Here is a 22,496-nt window from a genome sequence, read left to right as displayed (position 1 = left end):
TTTTTTAGCTGGAATGCTAAAATACTTTGTGAGTGTATTTTTTAGCTGCAACTGAGAGGGGAAAAGACAAAACAAAAGAACATTTTTTATGTAGCGAAGCTTCTCTAAAAGCCATATTTAGATAAGTTTAATTATGTGTAATGTCCTTACTCTAATCAATGCTTATAACATTGTTTTTATTTATAAAACAACCCTTTTAGTTTATTAATGTAAACTAGGACTAAAGCTTCGCTGCTTATGTACGTAATCGTCCAGTTTTTCTATTTGCCTCTTAGGCTTTCATTTATGGCCTTTTATCGGTGGCCTCAGGGCCTAGAACAATTAGAAAATACAACAAGAATAAAAATGTCCATAAATGTCTAGATTTCGATGCTTATAACTAGTAATGTAATTATTCGAGTTGAAACGTTTGAACACCCGATATGCAGAATCAACCAATCAAAATTTACTAAGGTCCCCAAACTGCACGAATAAGAAAACGCTATCTTTGCAAAGTTCTTCAAGATGAAAATAAGATAAGATAACTCTTGTAGAGATGTTACGAACCTAAAAGTAATTCAACCATAAATATATAGTTTACACTATTATTAGACATTCATTTTTTCTTTTGTTTCAATTTTACACATGGCATTTAGTAGTGGAAATTTGGGAAAATAGTTTTTTAATTATTTTCATCAGTGTTTGCCACTTAAAAAATAAAAACAAACAAGGATGACTACATCCGATGCATAGACAATATTTTTTAACCTATTTAACAGAATATTATGAAGAAAGGTGACATTGGACTGTTATGCTGGTACCCAAAGTTTTATACACATATTGGCTTAAAACCTTCATCTTGATTGGTTGGTTAAAACTTTTCAACAAATGATCTACATAAGAGGAAATTTAGATTTATCATAATTGCGGGTGTAAATTAATATATAAATATTATGTAGTCTAATATCTTATCCCTTAAGATCCCTGACTTTTAATCGATTATTATTAGTTGGTTCCAACATGCTGTGTTCAAGTTTTAACCAATAATCTACAGAAGGGGTAACTTTGTTTATCACCATTAGGGATGTACAATGTACATTAATCTATAGTCCAATGGCTTATCCCATAAGTTCCCATAATTAGTTGGTTCAACTATCTGTGTCCAAACATTTCAGCAATTAATATACAGAGAGAGGTAACGCTATTTATCACAATTTGGGATATGTAATAAATTGTCGTCCATTGCCCTATCCCTTAGGATCCCTGCAGTTTTGACAGGGTGTATGATTTGATTTTTAAAAAGGATGTCTCTGTGTGACTCATATCCGTTCATCCCTTCAAAAATAAAATTAACAAAATCATACAAAATAAATAAAATCAAGGAAAGCGACTTTTTTTCTATCAAATAAAATGTAAAATATGGGGATTATAATAATCGTATTCTATGCTGTTATCTTATTAAAATAAGACTCATAATATTTAGTATTTTGGGGTTGTTTTTGGTCATAATTTCATATCACGGCCATCTCTTTAATTGCATGACTTTTGTTTTTAAGTTCTTACTTTTAATTGTAAGAGTTGGCAGTTGCCCCTGTTTATATGCCAAGGCTTTCCTCCTACTATTGATATCACTGCCATACGTCTAAAATAGGAGCATAAAAACTGTATCAAAATAAATGCCAATGTTTTTTTTTCTTCATACTTAAACCTTTCCCTTACAAAATAATATATATTATTATTTTAGATTATTTGACTTTGTACCTAATATGTAATTTTGTACAGCAATGTCAATTTTGGATTATAATCAATATTGAACTTGGTTGAAAACATAAATAAGTAGCGAAACTCATCATTACTACTAAAGAATTCTATTCTATGAAGTAATGCAGATTTTTTTGTCTGTTCATTAAGATATTGATGCCCATTTTAATTTTTCAGTTCAGGGAATTTTGGATGATTTTAGGCTATAATTTATTTGAAATTAAAGTCTTTGCATGGTTCTAGCCTATTTTGATCCATTTCCCTTTCTAATACAAAGACCCTATATACTAGAGGCGCAGCCGAAGGACAAATAAACTGATGCTTAAATGAAAGTGAAATCGTAAAATAATCAATCGTCTATCTCACCCCTTAGGACAGACGGGCATAGTAATCTATAAAAAAAGCTTCGATCATAAAAATGCTAAAAACAATGGGATGTAATTTACATTTACAGTAAGACCCAATAACTGGTAATCATTGATGAATAACAAGGGTTGTATAATAATTTCATTGTCATTGTTCTATCCCACCCAAATTTAAGTAATCTAAGCAAATGATAATAATTATTACAAAGCCTTAAAGGCAAATTACTTATTATTGCTGAATCTAAATAATAATTAGAATGACTTAAACCCTTTTTTATATTCGTTTTCATTATTACTCCAAGCTATCCCCTATGGAGAATTTTAATTCTAAGGGGTTACTAGCATTATGTTGCTTTCCTAACCCTAAACCAACCTAATTAAAACTATAAAACAAGGTTTTCATTATTTTCTAATATCTAAAGAATACATAGTTATTTAAAACCCCTTTTGCTCCTGTTGAAGCAATCTAAGTAATTAACATGTTTCTATTGTTTTTAATGAATAGGAATAATTAGATTAATATAGGGAGGGAATGGACAATAGCATTTATATTAAACTAAAGACCATTCTTCTCGTTATGTTTATGGGAGGGGGGGATATTTTACTTTATCCTTCCCTAAAAATCTTTCTTTATTGTGAAAGTTTCTTATTATTTAAAAAAAAAATATTTTGAATGTCCACACCCCCTTTTGTTAAATCGGCCCTAATAAGGCAAATTTAATTAAACCCTTCTCTTATAATACATAATTAGTTTAAAACCATCCCTCCCCATTTGTTATAGTATATTTTTTTCAAAACAGTCAAAATTATCTAAATTACAAAGTTTATAATGAAAAAGTAAGAATTAATGCTTAAAATAAACATTGTAAGCAAAGAATGCAATTCTACTTAATATTTTTTGATGTAGTGACGTCAGGACAGAAAATCTAGTCATATAGAAGCGTAGCTACTAATTGTTATTGGCTGTAGTGCATAAACAATTCTGCTTACACCTGGAAATTATTGAATGGATTGATCACCTTTAGGGGACGGGTTCTATATTCATCAATTCCATATATTTACAGTACAGATAAGGCAAAGTACAACCTACAAATCTTATGTTATGTTCATATGCCTTAATTCCTAGGAATCACCCTAAAACTTTTGCCAATTTTCAACAATTTTGAATGGGTGTGCCTTGATTTCCGCATATTACAACATCTGCAATGTGCGTCACATTCGCAAAATTCACAATAACAAATTAGAGAAGGTGCCTAATTAGGACTTTGTAGCAAAAAGAATCGGAAAGTTTGTGCTGTTGTAAAAATTTGACAATAATGTGATACAAGTGCGGCATTGGATGCACACCCTTTGAATGATGTAAACATTTTTGTAGAATTAGTCAAGCTACATCTATTATGAATAATGAATGTTCTTGTTTTTAACATATTTTAAATTCTTTTAGAAATCATTCATTTTGGAAACTAAACTTGAAAAGGATAGGTAAAAGAAAATTGACCTTTCAGAAAAATATTACTTAAAAACCATCTATAGACTTGAAAATAAAATAAATCCTTAATTTTGTTTTTTGATTTATCTGCTTTTATAGGTATAAAATTATAAAATCTTTTTAGAGGCGAAATTTAAAACATTTTTAAAAGATAAATAAAAAAGGCTTTAATAGGTTAAGCTTGTTTGGACACAAAACTAAACAATAGTAACAACTAATTACAGATAAAACCATTAAAACCAAATGGTATCTAGATATCTCATTGCATCAATATCGCAGCTACTCTATAATTAGGTTATGTCCGACTAACAGACCATTTATCACCTATTATCTACAAAGGCGAGAGCACCTTTTGACTTAAATTGATTGTCCATTTGATTGCACGACCTAACGGTACACAAAAGAGCATTGAGCTTGTTTACGAGCTAAGACATTCCCCGTACTCTTTTTTTAGTGTCACGTATCAAACACAAGCGCAGTAGATATCATTTTTACATCTCTAGTATGACTAGGTCTGATATAGATTCGAACTTAACACCTTCTAAAAAACAAAATGAAACCCTGCCATTTAAATCTACAAGGTTTAATTAATATTTAACATAAAAATATTTTCATAAGATTTTATTTTTTTACTCGAAAAAATTTATGTATCATCTTCGTCTTTTCTGTTTTTGTCAAATATGCTTGTCCTTATTCATTGTAATCTCAAAACGGCGTCACTGACTGTGTATATTATCGATATTTTTATCTATAAAGCTACGCTTCGACCCCGCCCCTTTGCGCATAGATCGACTAGTAATGTGAGAAAATTCAGGACGGTGGGCAAGGCAGTATTGAGAAAATTGTTTTCTAAAACACTAAAAAAACTATTGTATCTCCCTTACTTCAAAACTGTATATTCTATCGATTACTTTATCTTTGTTGCTATAATTCGGCCCCGCCCCTATGTGTATTGTGTATAGATAGGCTAGTAATGTGAGAAAATTCAAAACGGAGGGCAAGGTAGTATTAAGAAAAATGTTATCTAAAACACTAAAAAAAAAACTATTGAATCTCCCCTAAATAAAAAACTGCTAGTATTTATAATTTGAATGACGGAAAAGTTAATAGCAAAACTATGTTTCACTGAAATATATCCATGGGAGTCAAATTATGATTTCATAATGTATAATAATTCTACCAGGTGCGCAATCATTTCCCCTTGTGTATCACATTAAAACTCGTGAAAACAGCATATTATTACAACAGCATGTTTTCTCAGAAAGGGAGGGGACATTGGGCTGTTTATTTAACCAGTCCCCAAAGTTTTATTATAACATTTTTTTATTAGTTGGTTACAAAGCTTTGAGGAGGACTTAATTTAATTTTTATTGGTTGGTTCATTAAGTTGATTGTTCAAACAATTTAACCACAATTTGTTATCTACAAAAAGGGTAACTTTGAGAATCATCATTTGGGAAGTACATCAATTTATCGGCCATTGTCTTGTCCCATTAGATCCCTGATGCGAATGTGTTCATATAAGGATTTGATTGCTCACATAAAAATCATCGAAGCGTTTACTCTTGTAGTAAAATTAATGTAAAATTATATAAACATTTAGAAAATTAGAAAAACAGCAAATCAAATAAAATAGCGCAGCTTCTTATAATTAGGAATTTGTTTTTTTCCCTGTAATTTTCTTTAGAAAAAAAGATTTAAAGTAAATATTGATCATTTTTAACAGAAAGATGCTGTTTTAATACCCCACACTTAAGAGAAAAACAATAGAATGCAAAAATAGCACATTTTTATGTTTGGACTCATCCCTTTTTCTATGGACACTATGCAATTAGTTGAAGGTCAAAATGAAATCTTTTATTTCATTAAAAATTACATTTACTGCTTCATTGCAATTTAATCTTTTTAAAAATCAATTCTTTTCAGGGGCTATAGTGCTTGAATTAATGAACATCTTTCTCTCTTTCATATAATAACTATGAGCTAATAAATACATAAAATAACACATATTTATTTTTAAGAAAATATATTATATATTAATACTTTGGAGGATAAGACAATGAGCAATAAATTAATATTAATTTACCTATACCACCACTAATGGACAACCCAAAAGAGATTGTTCCCAAAATTTTTAAGCCAACGAATGAGATATTGTAAAAAAAAGTTAGGGAACAACAAATCAATAGAATTCTAAACTTCATCAAATTGTGGGAATCACTCTTTTTTTTAAATTCAAATCATTCAAACGCGATTTGATTGGAGGCATTGTCGCGGCTGACGCGTAGCTGCCGAGCATTGCACTGGGAAGAAGAAAAGAATTATACCTGTATGGCACATTGCCTGCTGCCACCTGGAGACGTCCACAGGCAGAAGAACCATTTCTTGTCCGTTCTGAAATATGAAATAACAGATCATATCAAATAATTGAGTTTAACTTTATCAATAACTAGTGGGTACCCCCCCTTGATGTCTCTAGGGGCACTTGAAGGAAAGGGGAAGGCGACCCTCAAATTTTAAAAAGACAACAAAAATATTTGGGCGGATATCATTTTTTTCTAAGCGATATCATAAAATAGTTGAAAAACTTTCCAGGACTTATATGAAGCTCTACTTCAGCGGTAGCTAAGATCTTTGGTATACACAGACAGACACATAGAAAGACGGACAAACACACATCCTATTACTTGTCCTATTCCTGTATCCTTGATTCTTAACCAACGAAAAATTCTTGGCAAATTTCAATGATAATCATTTTATATGGTTTAACAGACCATTCAACATTTTATTTCAACATTCACCATGCAAGGGGAAATGTTTATTGGAAAATAAATAGGAAAATATTGCTGTCAAAGAGAATAAAAACAAGATATTATCTTTGGACAACTTTTCCGCCATTTTAGATGATTATATTTTTAAATGATAACAACCAATATATCTTTACTTGGATGTTGCTTTAGATTTTTATAAAGAACTATGATAAAGTGATGCTCGCAGCTGGCTAAAATAACGATAACCTTCATCCACCCACTTTCACCCCTTCACTTCCTAATGGATGAACTGACCAATAAATGAGGACTATTTTAGAAAGCTAAATGAACGACATATTGTCAATACATCCACGTAAATCTTACATCCATTTTGATAACGCAGTGTATACAATTTTTAACTTGCCCAAAAATGGAGAAAAAATAACTTTTTAAGGACAAATTCCTCCTCTTTATTCTTGTAAAAACATGTCAGAGATATATAAATTTCAAGATAGATAATAGATAGAAGAATAGCCAGAATTAAGAAAGATAATAACTGATAGAAAGATACAAGAGAAAATTATTTCATAATTTCAGCCCAGATTGGAAGTGTGAGAAATTCTCATAACTTTACATTTCTGCCAAATCATAGATTAGAAATCATCAAGCAATAGGATGTCTGTCCCTTGTAGTTAACATATTTTTTGGAAAAGTATGGACATTAAGGCTTTGAATAGTACTTAATTAGAGAGCCAAAGATTTTAAGCAAACGAATTAACATTACATTCCAATTTGTTGTATTTTATGCATCAATATAATCTGTTTATTTTCAAATATGTAAAATCTATGATTTCTTGTCCTTTTTTAAAGATTTTTATAGATATCTATGGAATATTTTAGTCTTTGTAACAATATGAGCTGATTATTATTTATTGGAAATCTAGGAATATGTTCAGTCCATGGAACAATATTGACTGATTATTATTTATTAGAAATCTAAGAATATTTTAGTCTCTGGAACAATATGAACTGATTATGTGAACTTTTCGGCAAATAAGTGCAATCACTTTTCATTTTCATATAAACGGATGAAAAAATAATCATCCACCCATTTCTTAAGTATAAATAATGTCTTTATTATGTAGATGGTAAATACGGCGGAGAAAGGTTGTAGATTTATCAAAATCCCTAAAAATCTTTAGTATAGTCTTGCTGAAGTAAAGCTTTTCAGCCTTTCAAAGTACTTTATATTTTGTATGTTTCTCTCATTGTCCCCTCCCTCCAAGAGAGTACCGCGCCTGACAACCAATTATAAAATGCATGATTTAATGACAATACCTGCATGTTAAAGTTGTAGAATCTCCTTCCTTGATAATGGTCCCATTGTACACAGGGTCTGTTGACAAAATCCTGAAATTAAAAAAATATTAGTTGATTTTTCGGGAATAGTCCCTTTCGTAACATCGCCCCAGAAGGGGCGATTCGTCGCATTTTTAAAAGTGCTTTTTATAGGTTATTTTAGGTTAGGTTAGGTTAATTGGGTTAGGTGATTGCCCCACAGGGTTAGGTAATTGGCCCCGCAGGGTTAGAGCCCCCCGTAGGGGCTAGACAATAGGAGAAAAGTTACTGTGAAAAATACGAAGAATCACCGCATAAGGTGCGATGTTTCCAAAGGCTTAAAAGTTTAAACCTTAAAAATTCTTAAGTAAATTTGCATATTCGCCCATAGCCCTTATCTAATAAAAAGAGCCTAAAACCAACTTAGCTGAAAAGGAAAACCCAATAGTTTGATATTTTGGGATGGAGAGGTCGTCAATTTTACTATATGTTGCCCCCTATGATGATTCACAAAATTACCCCGTCTCTTTAACATTGATGTTTGAAAAGTTTAGACACTGCTAGATGGGACCAACCTAAGTTTCAGCCAACAAATGAAAAAGCAAATTTATTAAACTCTGGGTATTTTAATAGTTTTTTTTTTCAATCCAGTGTCACCACCCTCCCTAAACAGAAACAACAAAGGTATTTAAAAAAACTAAGCGTTACAGAAATACATACAACCAAACAGACAGACAGCGTGGTGGAATATCAATTAAAACCGTGTAGACATTTTTAATGTTTTAAACAAGCCATTACACACGTAATGTTTATTAGATGACCATATTATTTCCAAGGAAGGAAAAAAAGTATTTGAATTAAGATGCTTTGAAGAACCAGAGAGGGAGAAAACATTAAACTGTAAATTATATAAGTACCTTAAGTTTTATAAATACTTTTTTTTTCATTCGTGACATAAAGTACAGACAGATTCCAAAAATTTTCTATTGGAGGTATTTTTTTAAAATTTTATCTTTTTCTTGTCCTTAAAAAATAAAGCACTTGTAGCAGTGTACGTTCATTTTCACATATCACGACACCTACTTACGGTTTCATATTTTAGAAAATTAGGATAGGCTACGCCCCTGGAGTACAAAAGGGACACTAGAGGTGGAGGAAGGAAGATCAATCGACCTCCCCCCCACACTTAATTAAAATTTTGTTTAATTTTTGGGGGTTGTCATTTTTTAGGGTCGATATCTCTTGGGAAAAATAGTTATAAACCTTCCCAGAACCTACAAAAAGTTACATTGTAAGTAAAACATATCGGTTAAATTGTTAGCGAGATCCTTTGGTACACACACACACAGACAAAGATCATGATACTTTTATAAAAGAAAACTCTAAAGATTTCATGGTAGTCTACATATGTGGAAGTGAATGTACACCAAAACCTGGAGCAACCTGTAGCATATGGGAACACGACCACAGATCAATAGAGGAAATTTAGCAAAAAGAACTCAGAACAATGGCGTCCAAGAGTAGCAAACACACATCACATCATATAAAGTAGTAAAGTTTTTTGTCCGTTTGCTAACCAATGAAGAGATTGAGCTCTCAATTTTAGAGAAACTTACAAAGGTCCAGGGATAGTTTTAAGCTATTTTTTTACCACCTGCCTTTGTTCTAGATGCTTGGGGAACAGCTACTAGTAAATTATATAAAAGTTACAGAGTAGCTCCGCTACTTTAAATATATATCTGCAATTTAACCTCAAAACTTAACCAAAGGTAAAAAGGATATTAATACATTTAAACATGATTTTTTTCTTTTTTTCTCATACAGAGAATATTTTCTAAAAAATAGTACAATAGAATTAACCTTTTTTTTTATTGAATAATGGACATTTTATCAACGTAAATATCATGCAAATTAAGATTTATACCTTTGAGGACGGTTAAAAACAAGGTAGTTTCAAAACTGTACATTAGGTCCCATGACAATAACATTCCAACTATTGCAGACAACCAACTCTGTAATAACACGACCTTTGTCTGTAAGTTCTAAGTGTGCATGGTAACAAGTTGCCTCTGATATGGACAAGGTTCGAACCAATCACCAGCCCAACGACGAGCGGATGCGCTATCTGTTACGCTATAGTCGCGAGAGTTCAATGTCATTAAAAAATCGTTTTTACTTTTTACAATAAAAAAGTTCACTAACTATTTATTTCCTTTTGAACTGAACAAAAAAAGTTCATGAATGATAATATTCATGTTAAATGACCCGTGTAACTTTGATTCAAAATATTATCTCTAGTGTGCTATCACTTCCCCCGAATGAATCCAGGGATCTAAGGGGAAAAGAAATTGGCCATGAAATTGATTTACATCACATCTGTTGATATACTAAATTACCCCTTCTTTATATAAAAAAAAGTTATGGAACATTTGAACACTGAACTAAATTAAGCAAAATTCAATAAAGTTTTCAAAGATCTTAAGCCAACGAGTAAAAAAACGTTATAAAAAAGTTTGGGGACTAGTGTAAAAAACACCCCAATGTCCCCTCACTCCCTCGTATTTGCTTCTCATTGTGAAATGAAACACTAAGCAATTGATATTAGGCGGAAATAAATGCACACTATTATTTTTAATTCAAATCTAATAAAAATATTTTTACAATTCAAATTTTTGAGGTTCAACCAATTTTCTGATTCTATGAACTAAGAAATAAGCTTATATTTGTTGTGAAGCTACTCTATAATTAATTATGTATTCTGAACACTTTTCATTTCCGTGTATAAATCAGGGAGGATGGGACATTGGACTGTAAATTATATTAGTCCCCAAAGTTTTATAAAAAACGGTCATTTATTCGTTATTTTTAGTTCATTAAATTTAGATTTTTGGTACAACATAGTCAACAAAAGGGGTAATTTTGTTTCTCATAATTTTTATCAATTGTCTTATCCCTTAAGATTGCTGAGTTTGAATTATTACTTCCAAAAACTCAGCTTGAAATCAATATTTCATATACAACGAGGTACAAAAACTGAAGGGTGTGGATATATTTCCGCGCATTAGCATATTTTTATCATAGCACAAACTGACAGGAAGGGGGGGGCGGGGCATTGGTTTGTTTATTACACTAATCCTCAATGACAAATTGATCGTTACCATAAACTTCACTCTCATCATTAAGCACTAACATTTATTAATTTGCTATTGTCAGATTTTTGCGAATGTGAAATACTTTGCGTAAGTAAATACACATAAAAAATAACTTGAAAAGGGGCAGTTATTGCAAAAGAAATAATAAATCAGATAAAATAATCTAAAGACTCTGTAAAACCTATCTAAATCTTAACTCAAATATCCTACCATAAAACGCTTACAAATATCAAAGAGTTAATAATACGAATTTGGGTGAAGAAACCAGTTAAAGAAACTAAATTTTTAATTTACTGGGAGATGATACTTTTTTTTAGAACTATCAACCCTCTCCTTGCCAAAAGTGATGCCTAAATGATTTATTGAGAGCAAGGCTGCCTAAAAAGCTAGTTTTTAGACCAAAGAGCAGAAAAATATTTTGTTTTAAAATTAAATATGTCCTTAAATTGTATTTATCTTATTTTTTGGACTTAAGCCTTTGGGGCTTCTTTTTCCCAAAAAATGATGGGGGGTCTTCCCACTATTATTTTTATTCTTAAATTCATTATGAAAAGTCTAGTCCTATCTTTTCTGCAGGCCAAAATAACTGACACTGTCCTGAGAATGTTTCAAAGGTGTTTTCAATAATGAATTCAGCTATCCCTACATGATACATTTAGGAATAAGGATTCAACAAAACAAATACATACATAGATTAATATTAATTTTATTTTCAAATCATTTTAGAATGTCATATAAAATTCTATATGTCCTAGTAATTTGATGTTTATTTTATTCAGTGCGTTTAGTTTAAATTTTACTACATTTATTTTCAAAATCATATTATCTCTCCTTGACAGTTTAAAATATTAATATCCTATAAGTAAACCTATCTAAAAATAAGATAAGAGCAGAAAATCAATCGTGATTGAAAAAGTGACTTAGAACGTCTGTTTGCTTTTAGTATGATAGGAAATATTTATTAATCAATTGAATGTAACTGAAATTAAATGATTAAATTTTACTAAAGCCAATTTTTTGTTTTTTGGCCTTTTCTTGCTGACCTTCAACTATATAAACTCCCCTATAAAATTATTTTAAGAAAATTTAAAAAATTACAATTTGAAATTATGTAGGTTATAGGATAGATGAGGGTGAAAGTTTGAAATAGTTAAAGAAGATTTTACAAATAACTTTTAATCTTTAATAAACTTTCAGGATAAGAACTTATTTTCTGAAAAATTAAATAAATTCAATTTATATAACAGTAAAGACTAGTATCCCCCCGTCCCCATTTTTGTGTGGGTCATATCTTTAGGGTGTTACATATCTCCTTTAAAAATAGACTAAAACCTTCTCTAGACCAATAATAAACTTTCTAGAAAAATTGGTTAATTGGTCCAGCAATTTAGCAGATTTTAGTAAACATCCAGACATATAGATATTCTTTTACTATTATATAGAATAAAATTTAAGATTCAACCATCACTGTTTTGAGAAAATGATTCAATGTTTCCAATAGTCCTCATTTTCAATGAAAGTTTAACATACATAAGCAATAGACCATGATTTAAACTAATTTCTTGAAACTATTCAAATTTTACTTTGCAAAAAAATCTGTCAATCAATTAATAGAAAATCTTCAAACATTTTGCTAAGTTTCTAGTAAAAAAAAAATATTAGCCCTTTTCAATTTTTTTACTTTTTGGGCCAATAATCTACCTATTTTTAACAATTCTGACGAGAAAATAAAAATATACTGTTAGAAAATACATTTATGTTTACTTTTTGTCGATTTTAACAAGCAATATAACACTGAAAATGGAATCTATATTTTTACTGTTTAAAAGATAAATACGGTAAGGTTTTCTTATTCATGATCTATAGAAATCAATGATGTTTACAGCAGCTTCGGTTTACAAAAGTGAATAGGTTTTGTTAGTCAATAGAATAGATCCATCATTTCCAAACTGTATAAGAAAAAGGACTAGGAGATTAATTAGTTTCAAGCATAGAATGAGGATACACACAGATGAAGTAACAAGTAACTATTTCTGCACTGCACTGGTTAGCTTTACAAATTTCCATTAAGTTACTAGGTATAAACAGCGTTTTTTATAAAGTAGAGTAAATTAATATTTTTTAAAAAATTTTCAAGCATCAAAATTACGTAAAACCATACAAAAAATATGGAAATTAGAAAAGATCATTTTAATAGTCATTGTACCATCCATGAACCCTGATAAGCGTTGAAAAAAGTCTCGTATCCCTTTTCAAAACCATTTTTCACAATTATATTTTGCAAATTTTTTTTTCGCATACCAACGCGTTCACCAATGAGATGACGTTTCGCGAAAACTTAAAAAAATAGTTTTGCTGTCAGCATTTATTTAGATTGTAGTATTGGGGTGGTTTAGGCTGTTTTCTCTCCCCTCCAGGATCGATGTAAGTAAAAAGAGTGTTTTCAACCTCACATTAGGAAAAAGTTACATACCTACAAAAAAGAGAAATTGAGATTAAGGTAGTTTTTTTATTGGTGACTAAAGGAATCATTACATAAAAGTAAAAGGATGTTGTCTGTTTCTCTGTCTGTACTGAAATATGATCTGCTGGACAGCTATGGCTCTCCTTTTCAGTAAAGCATCTTATAAGTCCAAGTAAAATTTTTTTAAATTCTATTTTAGTGGAGGGTATTTTAACCCTCATAAGAAAAACGCCATTTAAAAAAATTTCCCACTGTCCTAAAAATAGGTGCCCTTAAAGTCAATAAGTGCGTATCTGCTAGTGATTTATTTAAAGTATTGATATTTTTGACAATTTTTTCATCGGAATAAATATTAAAAACAAGTCCTTTTGCTAACAGAAGTAGACACGACTTAAAAGCGCCAGGCTTTTAAGTCCAATGGTTAATATGCAGCCTGTTAACTGGCCCACTTTTTGACCATTTAATAGGGGTTAGATTAATTTCATAAATAAGAAAATGTATATTATATTCTAGTTTAAAATGCGAAAACTAATAAAAAGAAACTACATTTTTTTTTTAAATGAGAAAGTTTTTTTTAAAGATAATATATCTCTCCCTTATGTAAATACGCATATTATTAAGTGAAATTTGCGTATTCGTATTTGATTAAAAATCCGGTGTTCCATAAAATCCGTCAAAATTTTTAAAAATCTGTGAACTTCACACAATAGCAAATAAATATAGGGAATATTTAATGATGTGACTAACATTACTATGAAGGGGCAGTTTAAGCTAAACTTTAGTTATCTGATTACAAAACTGATGGCCTGTGAAAACAATTTTTGCAGACGTGAAATTGCACCTAAAAATCAAGGATAACTTGTTTGAAATATGCATAAATACGTTTGACCTTTTTAAAAGCGAAGTATTTTTACATTAAGGAAAATTCGTTGTTTCATAACCGATCGTTTTAAATGTAAAGCAGCCAAACAAATTAGGGAGGGAGGTGACATTTGATTGTAAACTATTGTGGTACCAAAAGTTTTAAAATAAATTTTCGCAGATGTTGGAATTGTTTTTTTTCTATTTTCTTGATTGGATATTTTTCAACAAATAATTAGACAACAAAAAGATAAAATTTCTCGATCTCAATTCATTATCTTATCCCTTGAGATTTCAGATTAAAATATGCTAAACTATTTGGTTTACAAAAAAAATTAAGAGGTATGGCCACCTATCAGAGATAGGTATATCTATTTAATGAGATTCCAGCTTTCATGTAAATGTAAATACAATAGCAATAATATCTCATTTTCCCAAATAGAGATAATTATTCTTAATAACAAAATTAATATTTTTTTTCTGATATGATATCAACAAAAAACCAAAGTTTAAACATGATTTTTAAAGAAAGTTCTAAGGTAGATATATGAGTTTAGTATTAAACATAATTATGTGCTTGATATCCACGTAAATATTAGAATGCTTTCTATAGAAAACATATCCCCACCCCTAATTATTAATCTTTATTAATCTTTAAGAAAGTAATAGGATTCTATAATAGAATTATGTCATGCTACACTTAATATCAGGCATCTAAAGGGATAAGACAATGGCCGATAAATTGATGTACATCCCCGATGATGATACATAAAATTAAAACTACTGTAGATTACAATTAGTGGTTGAAACGTTCGAACACTCAACTTAATTAACCAACCAATTAAAATTTAGTCCCCAATGTTTTTAAGCCAACGATTGAGAAAACTTGATCATAAAACTTTTGGGACCAGTGTAATCTCCCCTCCCTCCCTGCTTAATATTAGGAGTGTAGCTTTTCTATAATACAATTGTCTTTGTGTTAGTTCTTTGAATGAACCTATGTCTGTTGGTATAATATAGGTGATAATTAGGGTATAGTATGGGGATTTTAAGGTATAAGACAATGGACAAAAAATTGATATAGGTACAACCCCCATGATGAAAAACAAAATTACCCCTTCTGTAGATTAAACTTACTAATTGAAAGGTTTAGAATCAACCAAACAAAATTCAATAAAAGTACCCAAAGTTTGGACATGTTTGTTCTTGTTGAACATGATCTAAATACAATTATCATTGTTCTCTTATATTATTAACATGAAATACTGATTTTCAATTATTGGTGATTCAGGGATGGGGATATGACAATTGACAAAAATACATGTTATATATATATTTTTTTGGTGGGGGGGGGGGGGTTGATTGATACTGAAAAACAGAATATTCTATCTTAATAATGATTATATTCTTTAGGTCAATACAAGAAGATCAATTTAGAGAAAATATGAGATTCTACAGTAAAAATAAATTCTGATAATGTTTGTAGTTTGAATTAAAGAATCATTGTCCTGAAGCTCTAATTATAATATCATGTCAAATATGTAATCGAAGGTCAATTTCGAGTTAAATTATATGAAATAGGGTCAGTAGCAAATTAATAATCACGTACTTATTTAACTATCTATCTATTTATCTATCTAACTTAATATAATATATCCAAATCTAATAACTAGCTATCAATCTATTTGTTTAGACTTTAGAATTATAAATATCTATCTACCTATCCAACTGTCTTTCTATCTATCTATCTATCAAAGTATATAACTATCTCACTATTTTTAAAATACTGAGCCATCTAGATCGTAAAAATTTCTACCAATCTATCAATTATTTAGACTGTAGATTTCAAAATATCTATCTATCTATCCATCTGCCTTTCTATCTATCTAAGATCTAGCTATCTAAATTTGCATGTCAATCTAACAGTCTAAAATTATCAATAACTATCTATCTATCCATTTATCATTCTATTCATCTATAAATTTATCCACCTATTCATACATCAGTCCATCAATCTATCCATCTTTCTATTTATCTATCCATCCATCCAATTTGCCCACTTACTACTTAAGTAGTCAGTCTGCTCTGGGACGCGGTGGGAGTAACACACAACATGTGTGCTTCTCTGACCGCTGCACACATTATTTGTGTCAATATTATTTGTTATTTGTGTGATAACAAAATCTTCGTGGATTCCTGATAGGTACTTTGAAGATAGTGTTGGTAATCGGACACAGATGATTTCTGCCACCAAAAGAAGAAACAGTTTTCTGACTGCCTGCTTTTTTTCCTGCTACATCATCTCAAGCTTTTATTCAAATCTTTAGATTTCCTTTGTTTCCTTTCTTGGAAATATTGTTTGGTAATTTAACCCCATGACGCTTAACTTAGACGCCCGCCAGATGACCTACCTCCCCCCCCCCCTCCTCCTCACCAACAGTCTCACCACCTCTCTCCCCTCCAAACTTCTGTCAACAACCCCTCCTCATAACTTCAACTACACCTACGTGCCTACAACATCTATAAACCCGCTAGAAATCCTTTGTGTGCTTTTATTATCTATTTTAGTGTGTGTGATAGGGAAAATATTTTTCCTTTATTCAGTTAGGGAGTTGAATCCATTTTTATAGAAGCAGAAATATAATCTATGATTATGGTTTGGACCCTCTAAAACTGTAATCTACCTTTCCACTTTCCCCTCTCTTGGTGAAGATATCTTCAACGCCGATACGATTTTTGAAATGTAAGATTCTACTTTCCCTTCTCTTGGTGAAGATATCTTCAACGCCGATACGATTTTTGAAATGTAAGATTCCACTTTCCCCTCTCTTGGTGAAGATATCTTCAACGCCGATACGATTTTTGAAATTTAAGATTCCACTTTTGCCTCTCTTGGTGAAGATATCTTCAACAAGAGAGACAAAAGTGGAATCTTATATTTCAAAAATCGTATCGGCGTTGAAGATATCTTCACCAAGAGAGGGGAAAGTGGAAGGGTATATTACAGTTTTAGAGGGTCCAAACCATAATCATAGATTATATTTCTGCTTCTATAAAAATGGATTCAACTCCCTAACTGTTATTCTTGTGCAGATTCCCCCATATTTTATGGGGTATTTTCTCCCGCAAAAGCCTAGGGGCGGGTTCGCTTATTACAGTGATACTTTCAAATCCTGGCAAGAACTCTTGTAGTCTTTTTATTGTAAGACTACCTTACAATTTTGACTTTTCCTCAATTTTGTAAGTCCCCAAAAGAGCCCAGTAAACTTAAACTGGGACCCTCCACCTCCATAATCTACTCCTGCCCAAAATGCTTGCTATCATCAAACCAACCAACTCTAACAAACTAAACTCAAACACCAAACCAATTTAAACATTATCAATTTAATTGTGTATTTGGTTTATTATGCTAGTTATTAATATTTTATATGTATAACAGCTAACCCTTAACCTACTAACACATATCTAATTTATTAATTTTTTTAGTTCGTATTTTACTTATTTTATCATGTATGATTTTTTTCTGTAAGAATAAATCATTTCAACAACAACAAAACAAATAAACAATAAACAAACAAAACTACTTAAGTAGTAGTATTGCTAGCTAAGAACTAAGTACACATACTTGAATATGGTTCCAGATATTTTTAATTAAAACATATCACAGTATACCTTCAATCTGATATAGCTTGCTATTCTTCTGTTATAGTAGGTTACTAAAGAACTATAGAACCAAGTTCAAAGAGTGTTAAATTCAGTCTCCAAAAAGTTTTTTTTTTATATTATAAAACTTTCAGAACTGCAATATTATTACAACTACAACTTTTGTATTAGCTATTGTGGAGCTAATTTTCATTTTGTTTATGTGATATTACCGGAATCAAATATTTGCCATTTATATTTATGCGAATGTGATAGAACACTTTTTTAAATGCTTCCTATACAAGTTCTAGCTAATAGTTTACTTTTCAGGGATGAGACAATGGACGGATGTGTGTGTGTGTATTCTAAATAAGATCTCAGAATTCTTTTGCTTAAATCCTGCTCAAGTTTAAGTTTTTTTAAATGCAGGGAGTAAAGGTCAACCACAAAGTTCTTTTTGGTATTTTCAGCTTTAGCAACGGTCAACCCAGGTTATGAATGTACCAAAAACTATGTGAATTTATGCAATACTATTTTTTTGTATGCTTGTGTTGAAATAAATATCTATCTTTTTCATTTAAGCTTAAAAAATTAAAAAAGATAAAAAAGATACAGACTTTAAGGACAGTCTACATTTCTTTTTATAAAACAAGCCCAGGACTTACAGTAAGCTTTCCTGAGATTTAAAACTCAACCTATTCAATCTTAACCGAGATATCAAAGATGACAGTCAAATAACCCTTTGGTGAAAGTGACGGAACCCCACAAAAGAATTTGCTTAACTTAACACTTAACTTCATAAATAATAACATATATTATATGTTTACATGAATATGAAATCAAGAACGAAATTTAGAAGATGCAGCAAGAAATAACTTATGAGAAATAGCTTTTATATAGGCATGATCCAATCAAAATCTAATACTCCTCCCCACTCACTACCTAAACTAGCCTAATATAAAAGTAACATGATGTTTGTCTGACTATCTGTCTAGGTTTCTGTACCTCAAGATCTCGCTTACCGTTGTGGACCGATATAATTACAGTGAAGCTTCTTGTAGGTCAAGGGAAGGTTTATAACTATTTTGGAGGAGGGTAGCTCAACATTTTCCATAATGAAAAGCAATAATAAGGAGAGTATATATTTATGGAGTTCAATTTTCTTAGCAAAATTTTACATGTCATTTTGATAATATTTACTTTGCAATTTCAATTGTCAAAATAGAGAAATTTATTTTAATTATACTGTTAAAAATAATATTTTTCTTTTGGCAAATATGCTAAAAGTAAACAGTTGTCATCCGGGAGGGAGGGTGCATTTGACTGTAAACCATTTGGTACCAAAAGTTTTATAAACACATTCGTTGGCTTAAAACTTTGGGTACTTTTATGAGATCTAGATGGGTTGGTTCGAACCAGCAGTGTCCAAACTTTTCCATCAATTTGAAGAGGTGTACTTCACTTTATGATCCATTGTATTGTCCCTTATAGTTTGATTAATGTTACATACAAAAACAATATTAATATACAATCTTGTAAGATTCTTTGTTTGCCCGATGAGATCCCGCTAACCACTGAACTGATAAAGATCTTCAATTTAAGGAATCCTTACTTTGGTCAAGAAATAAAAAATTGCTATTTCGAGTCTCAGTGTGGTTTTAGGCTATTTTTTAATATAGATGCTAGGGGCGCAGTTGAAAATTTTACTGAAGTATATTTCATTATAATCCTTGTGTTAAAATCAAAATATTTCCCAATTCATTGCTGATAGGGAATTCTTTTTTTATTTGCGAACTTTTTTTGACAAGTTTTCCATCGGGTGTGCATCTAGTTCTGCAAAAGCAACACGATACCAAATCATCAATGTTTTTTTTGTTAGCAGTGGGATATTAACTTTTTTTCCAAACACTAGAAAGATTTGGCGATTCCTATTAAGATTAAGTTTTCAATGTTTTTTTTTCAAATTTTCTAATCAGTTTTATCAATGTTTCTACAGGTTTTTTTCAATGTTTCTAAAAAGATTGTGAAAAAAAATCTTTGAATTGTAAAACATTGAAGAAAAAAATCCTCCGATGAAAACATCCAATAATGTTTACGATAATCTTTATAATTGAATATTTTTACAACAAAATGCCCCTTTCTCTTCTGTTTATTTCTTGAATCATCCATTTAAATTATACAAAAACCTACGCGGATGTGATATGCACACCCTTCCATCAAGTTTGACAGAGATTAACTAAAATTGGAGTAAAATTAGTAAAACTTGGAAAGGAATAAAACTTTAAAATTAGCACTATCATCACATTTAGATACCACACACAGGGATAGGTCATCTGGAGACAAACTAAGCCATGTATAGTATCGTATTACAGACAAATTTCCATGATTATCAAATCAAAGATCATAATTATTATATATTAAGCGGTTTCGAAGCCATATTGAAAAATTAATACACGTATTATTAGCCCGAGCTTTCGGCCCCTCAGGGATAACAGGGCTGGTTTTAATCTTTTCGCTTTAATATCCGCGGAAAGCTGTCTATAATACTATTCAATAAATAAATATACCAAATTTCAAACAAGAATGACAACATCCTTCAATAGAGAAGTATTATATTGATTATAAAGAAAAAATTTAGCAATGTACTTAATAATTAAAATAATTCCCTGTTTGTTGTTGAAATGATTTATTCTTACAGAAAAAAATCATACACGATAAAATAAGTAAAATACGAACTAAAAAAATTAATAAATTAGATATGTGTTAGTAGGTTAAGGGTTAGCTGTTATACATATAAAATATTAATAACTAGCATAATAAACTAAATACACAATTAAATTGATAATGTTTAAATTGGTTTGGTGTTTGAGTTTAGTTTGTTAGAGTTGGTTGGTTTGATTGATAGCAAGAATTTTGGGCAGGAGTAGATTATGGAGGTGGAGGGTCCCAGTTTAAGTTTACTGGGCTCTTTTGGGGACTTACAAAATTGAGGAAAAGTCAAAATTGTAAGGTAGTCTTATAATAAAAAGACTACAAGAGTTCTTGCCAGGATTTGAAAGTATCACTGTAATAAGCGAACCCGCCCCTAGGCTTTTGCGGGTGAAAATACCCCATAAAATATGGGGGAATCTGCACAAGAATAAAGGAAAAATATTTTCCCTTTCACACACACTAAAATAGATAATAAAAGCACACAAAGGATTTCTAGCGGGTTTATAGATGTTGTAGGCACGTAGGTGTAGTTGAAGTTATGAGGAGGGGTTGTTGACAGAAGTTTGGAGGGGAGAGAGGTGGTGAGACAGTTGGTGAGGAGGAGGGGGGGGGGGGAGGTAGGTCATCTGGCGGGCGTCTAAGTTAAGCGTCATGGGGTTAAGTTACCAAACAATGTTTCCAAGAAAGGAAACAAAGGAAATCTAAAGATTTGAATAAAAGCTTGAGATGATGTAGCAGGAAAAAAAGCAGGCAGTCAGAAAACTGTTTCTTCTTTTGGTGGCAGAAATCATCTGTGTCCGATTACCAACACTATCTTCAAAGCACCTATCAGGAATCCACGAAGATTTTGTTATCACACAAATAACAAATAATATTGACACAAATAATGTGTGCAGCGGTCAGAGAAGCACACATGTTGTGTGTTACTCCCACCGCGTCCCAGAGCAGACTGAAATAATTCCCTGTTTAAAATGTTGCAGACATATTAAATTAACGGTCAAAATATGCACATAACTAACATTGCAAGATTGGTTGCAAAAAGTAGATTTGCAGTAATTCAGAAAGATGAAATACAGGCCTTTTTTTTACATGTCCATGTAAGTATGTATTGATAAAAAAAAGGGTAGATCTATATAGAAAAAAAATTGTTGGTCGAATTAACCATTGAAATTGTATGTTTATTTAATGCTTAGTTTCTCATTCTTTGGCTGAAATACTTTTTGAGACTTGAGTTAAATCTCGATTGGCTGGTTCAAACAAGTAGCTGATAGATATTTGGAAAGTTTGTTTATAATCATTGAGAATGGTAATCAATTTATCATATCACTGAAAATCCCAAAATTATACCACTTTCTAAGGGACATAAAAAAGACATCCAACTATTTTTGTATACGGGAAATAAATCATGGGGTTGTGGTCTTTTTAATTTTATTGTATACAACTGCAAAATTCCTGAAATAAACATTAAATAGATTGTCTTTGCTTTTTAATCTGACAGTTAGATCTTATGGTTAGGGCTAGGATATCTATTTCAATACATACTTGACTAAATTTAGGGAGGGAGGGGACTGTACATTGAGCAGGTACCTAAAGTTTTTATCATCCCTTCACTAAAAAATTGTGTGTAATTGATTGGTTCGTTAAAAGTGTCTAATTTTTTTAACCAATAGTTTCAATCTTCAGTATGTCTACAGCCATGAAAAGAAGCACAAATCTTTGCCATATTTTTTATGGCTTCGAATATTTTACTAATTTTTTAAGATAAAACTTACGGACAAACCTAGCTGTATAAAAGCTGGGCTTTTAAAAACGTATATTCGAGTGTAAAAGGCCTTTATGTTAATATTGAACAATTGAAAAAAAAAATATTACTTAAAATCTTGCCTAAGACCTTACTTTTTGTTTTATAATCATGCAATTTTTTCACCCCTTTTCCTTCCTTTAAAGTTTTTATTTCAAAGTAAAAACACTCTACAAGCACTG

The 22,496-nt window shown here is 30.8% G+C and overlaps 1 protein-coding gene across 1 annotated transcript in view; it reads right to left on the bottom strand.

The window, feature by feature from the left end:
- Positions 1 to 22,496, bottom strand: part of LOC145334600 (uncharacterized) — a 90,030-nt gene that overhangs the window by 45,376 nt on the left and 22,158 nt on the right. The window contains exons 2-3 of the mRNA XM_080180119.1: positions 7,683 to 7,754; positions 5,922 to 5,988 (exon numbers count right to left, since the gene is read on the bottom strand). Of these exons, the coding sequence (XP_080036245.1) occupies positions 5,922 to 5,988; positions 7,683 to 7,754 (139 nt within the window). The remainder of the gene's footprint in view (positions 1 to 5,921; positions 5,989 to 7,682; positions 7,755 to 22,496) is intronic.

This window comes from Acartia tonsa, chromosome 12, assembly GCF_053477335.1.
Source record: "Acartia tonsa isolate MP-2025a chromosome 12, ASM5347733v1, whole genome shotgun sequence".
Lineage (NCBI taxonomy): Eukaryota > Metazoa > Arthropoda > Copepoda > Calanoida > Acartiidae > Acartia > Acartia tonsa.
This window is presented reverse-complemented; position numbering and strand designations above follow the sequence as displayed.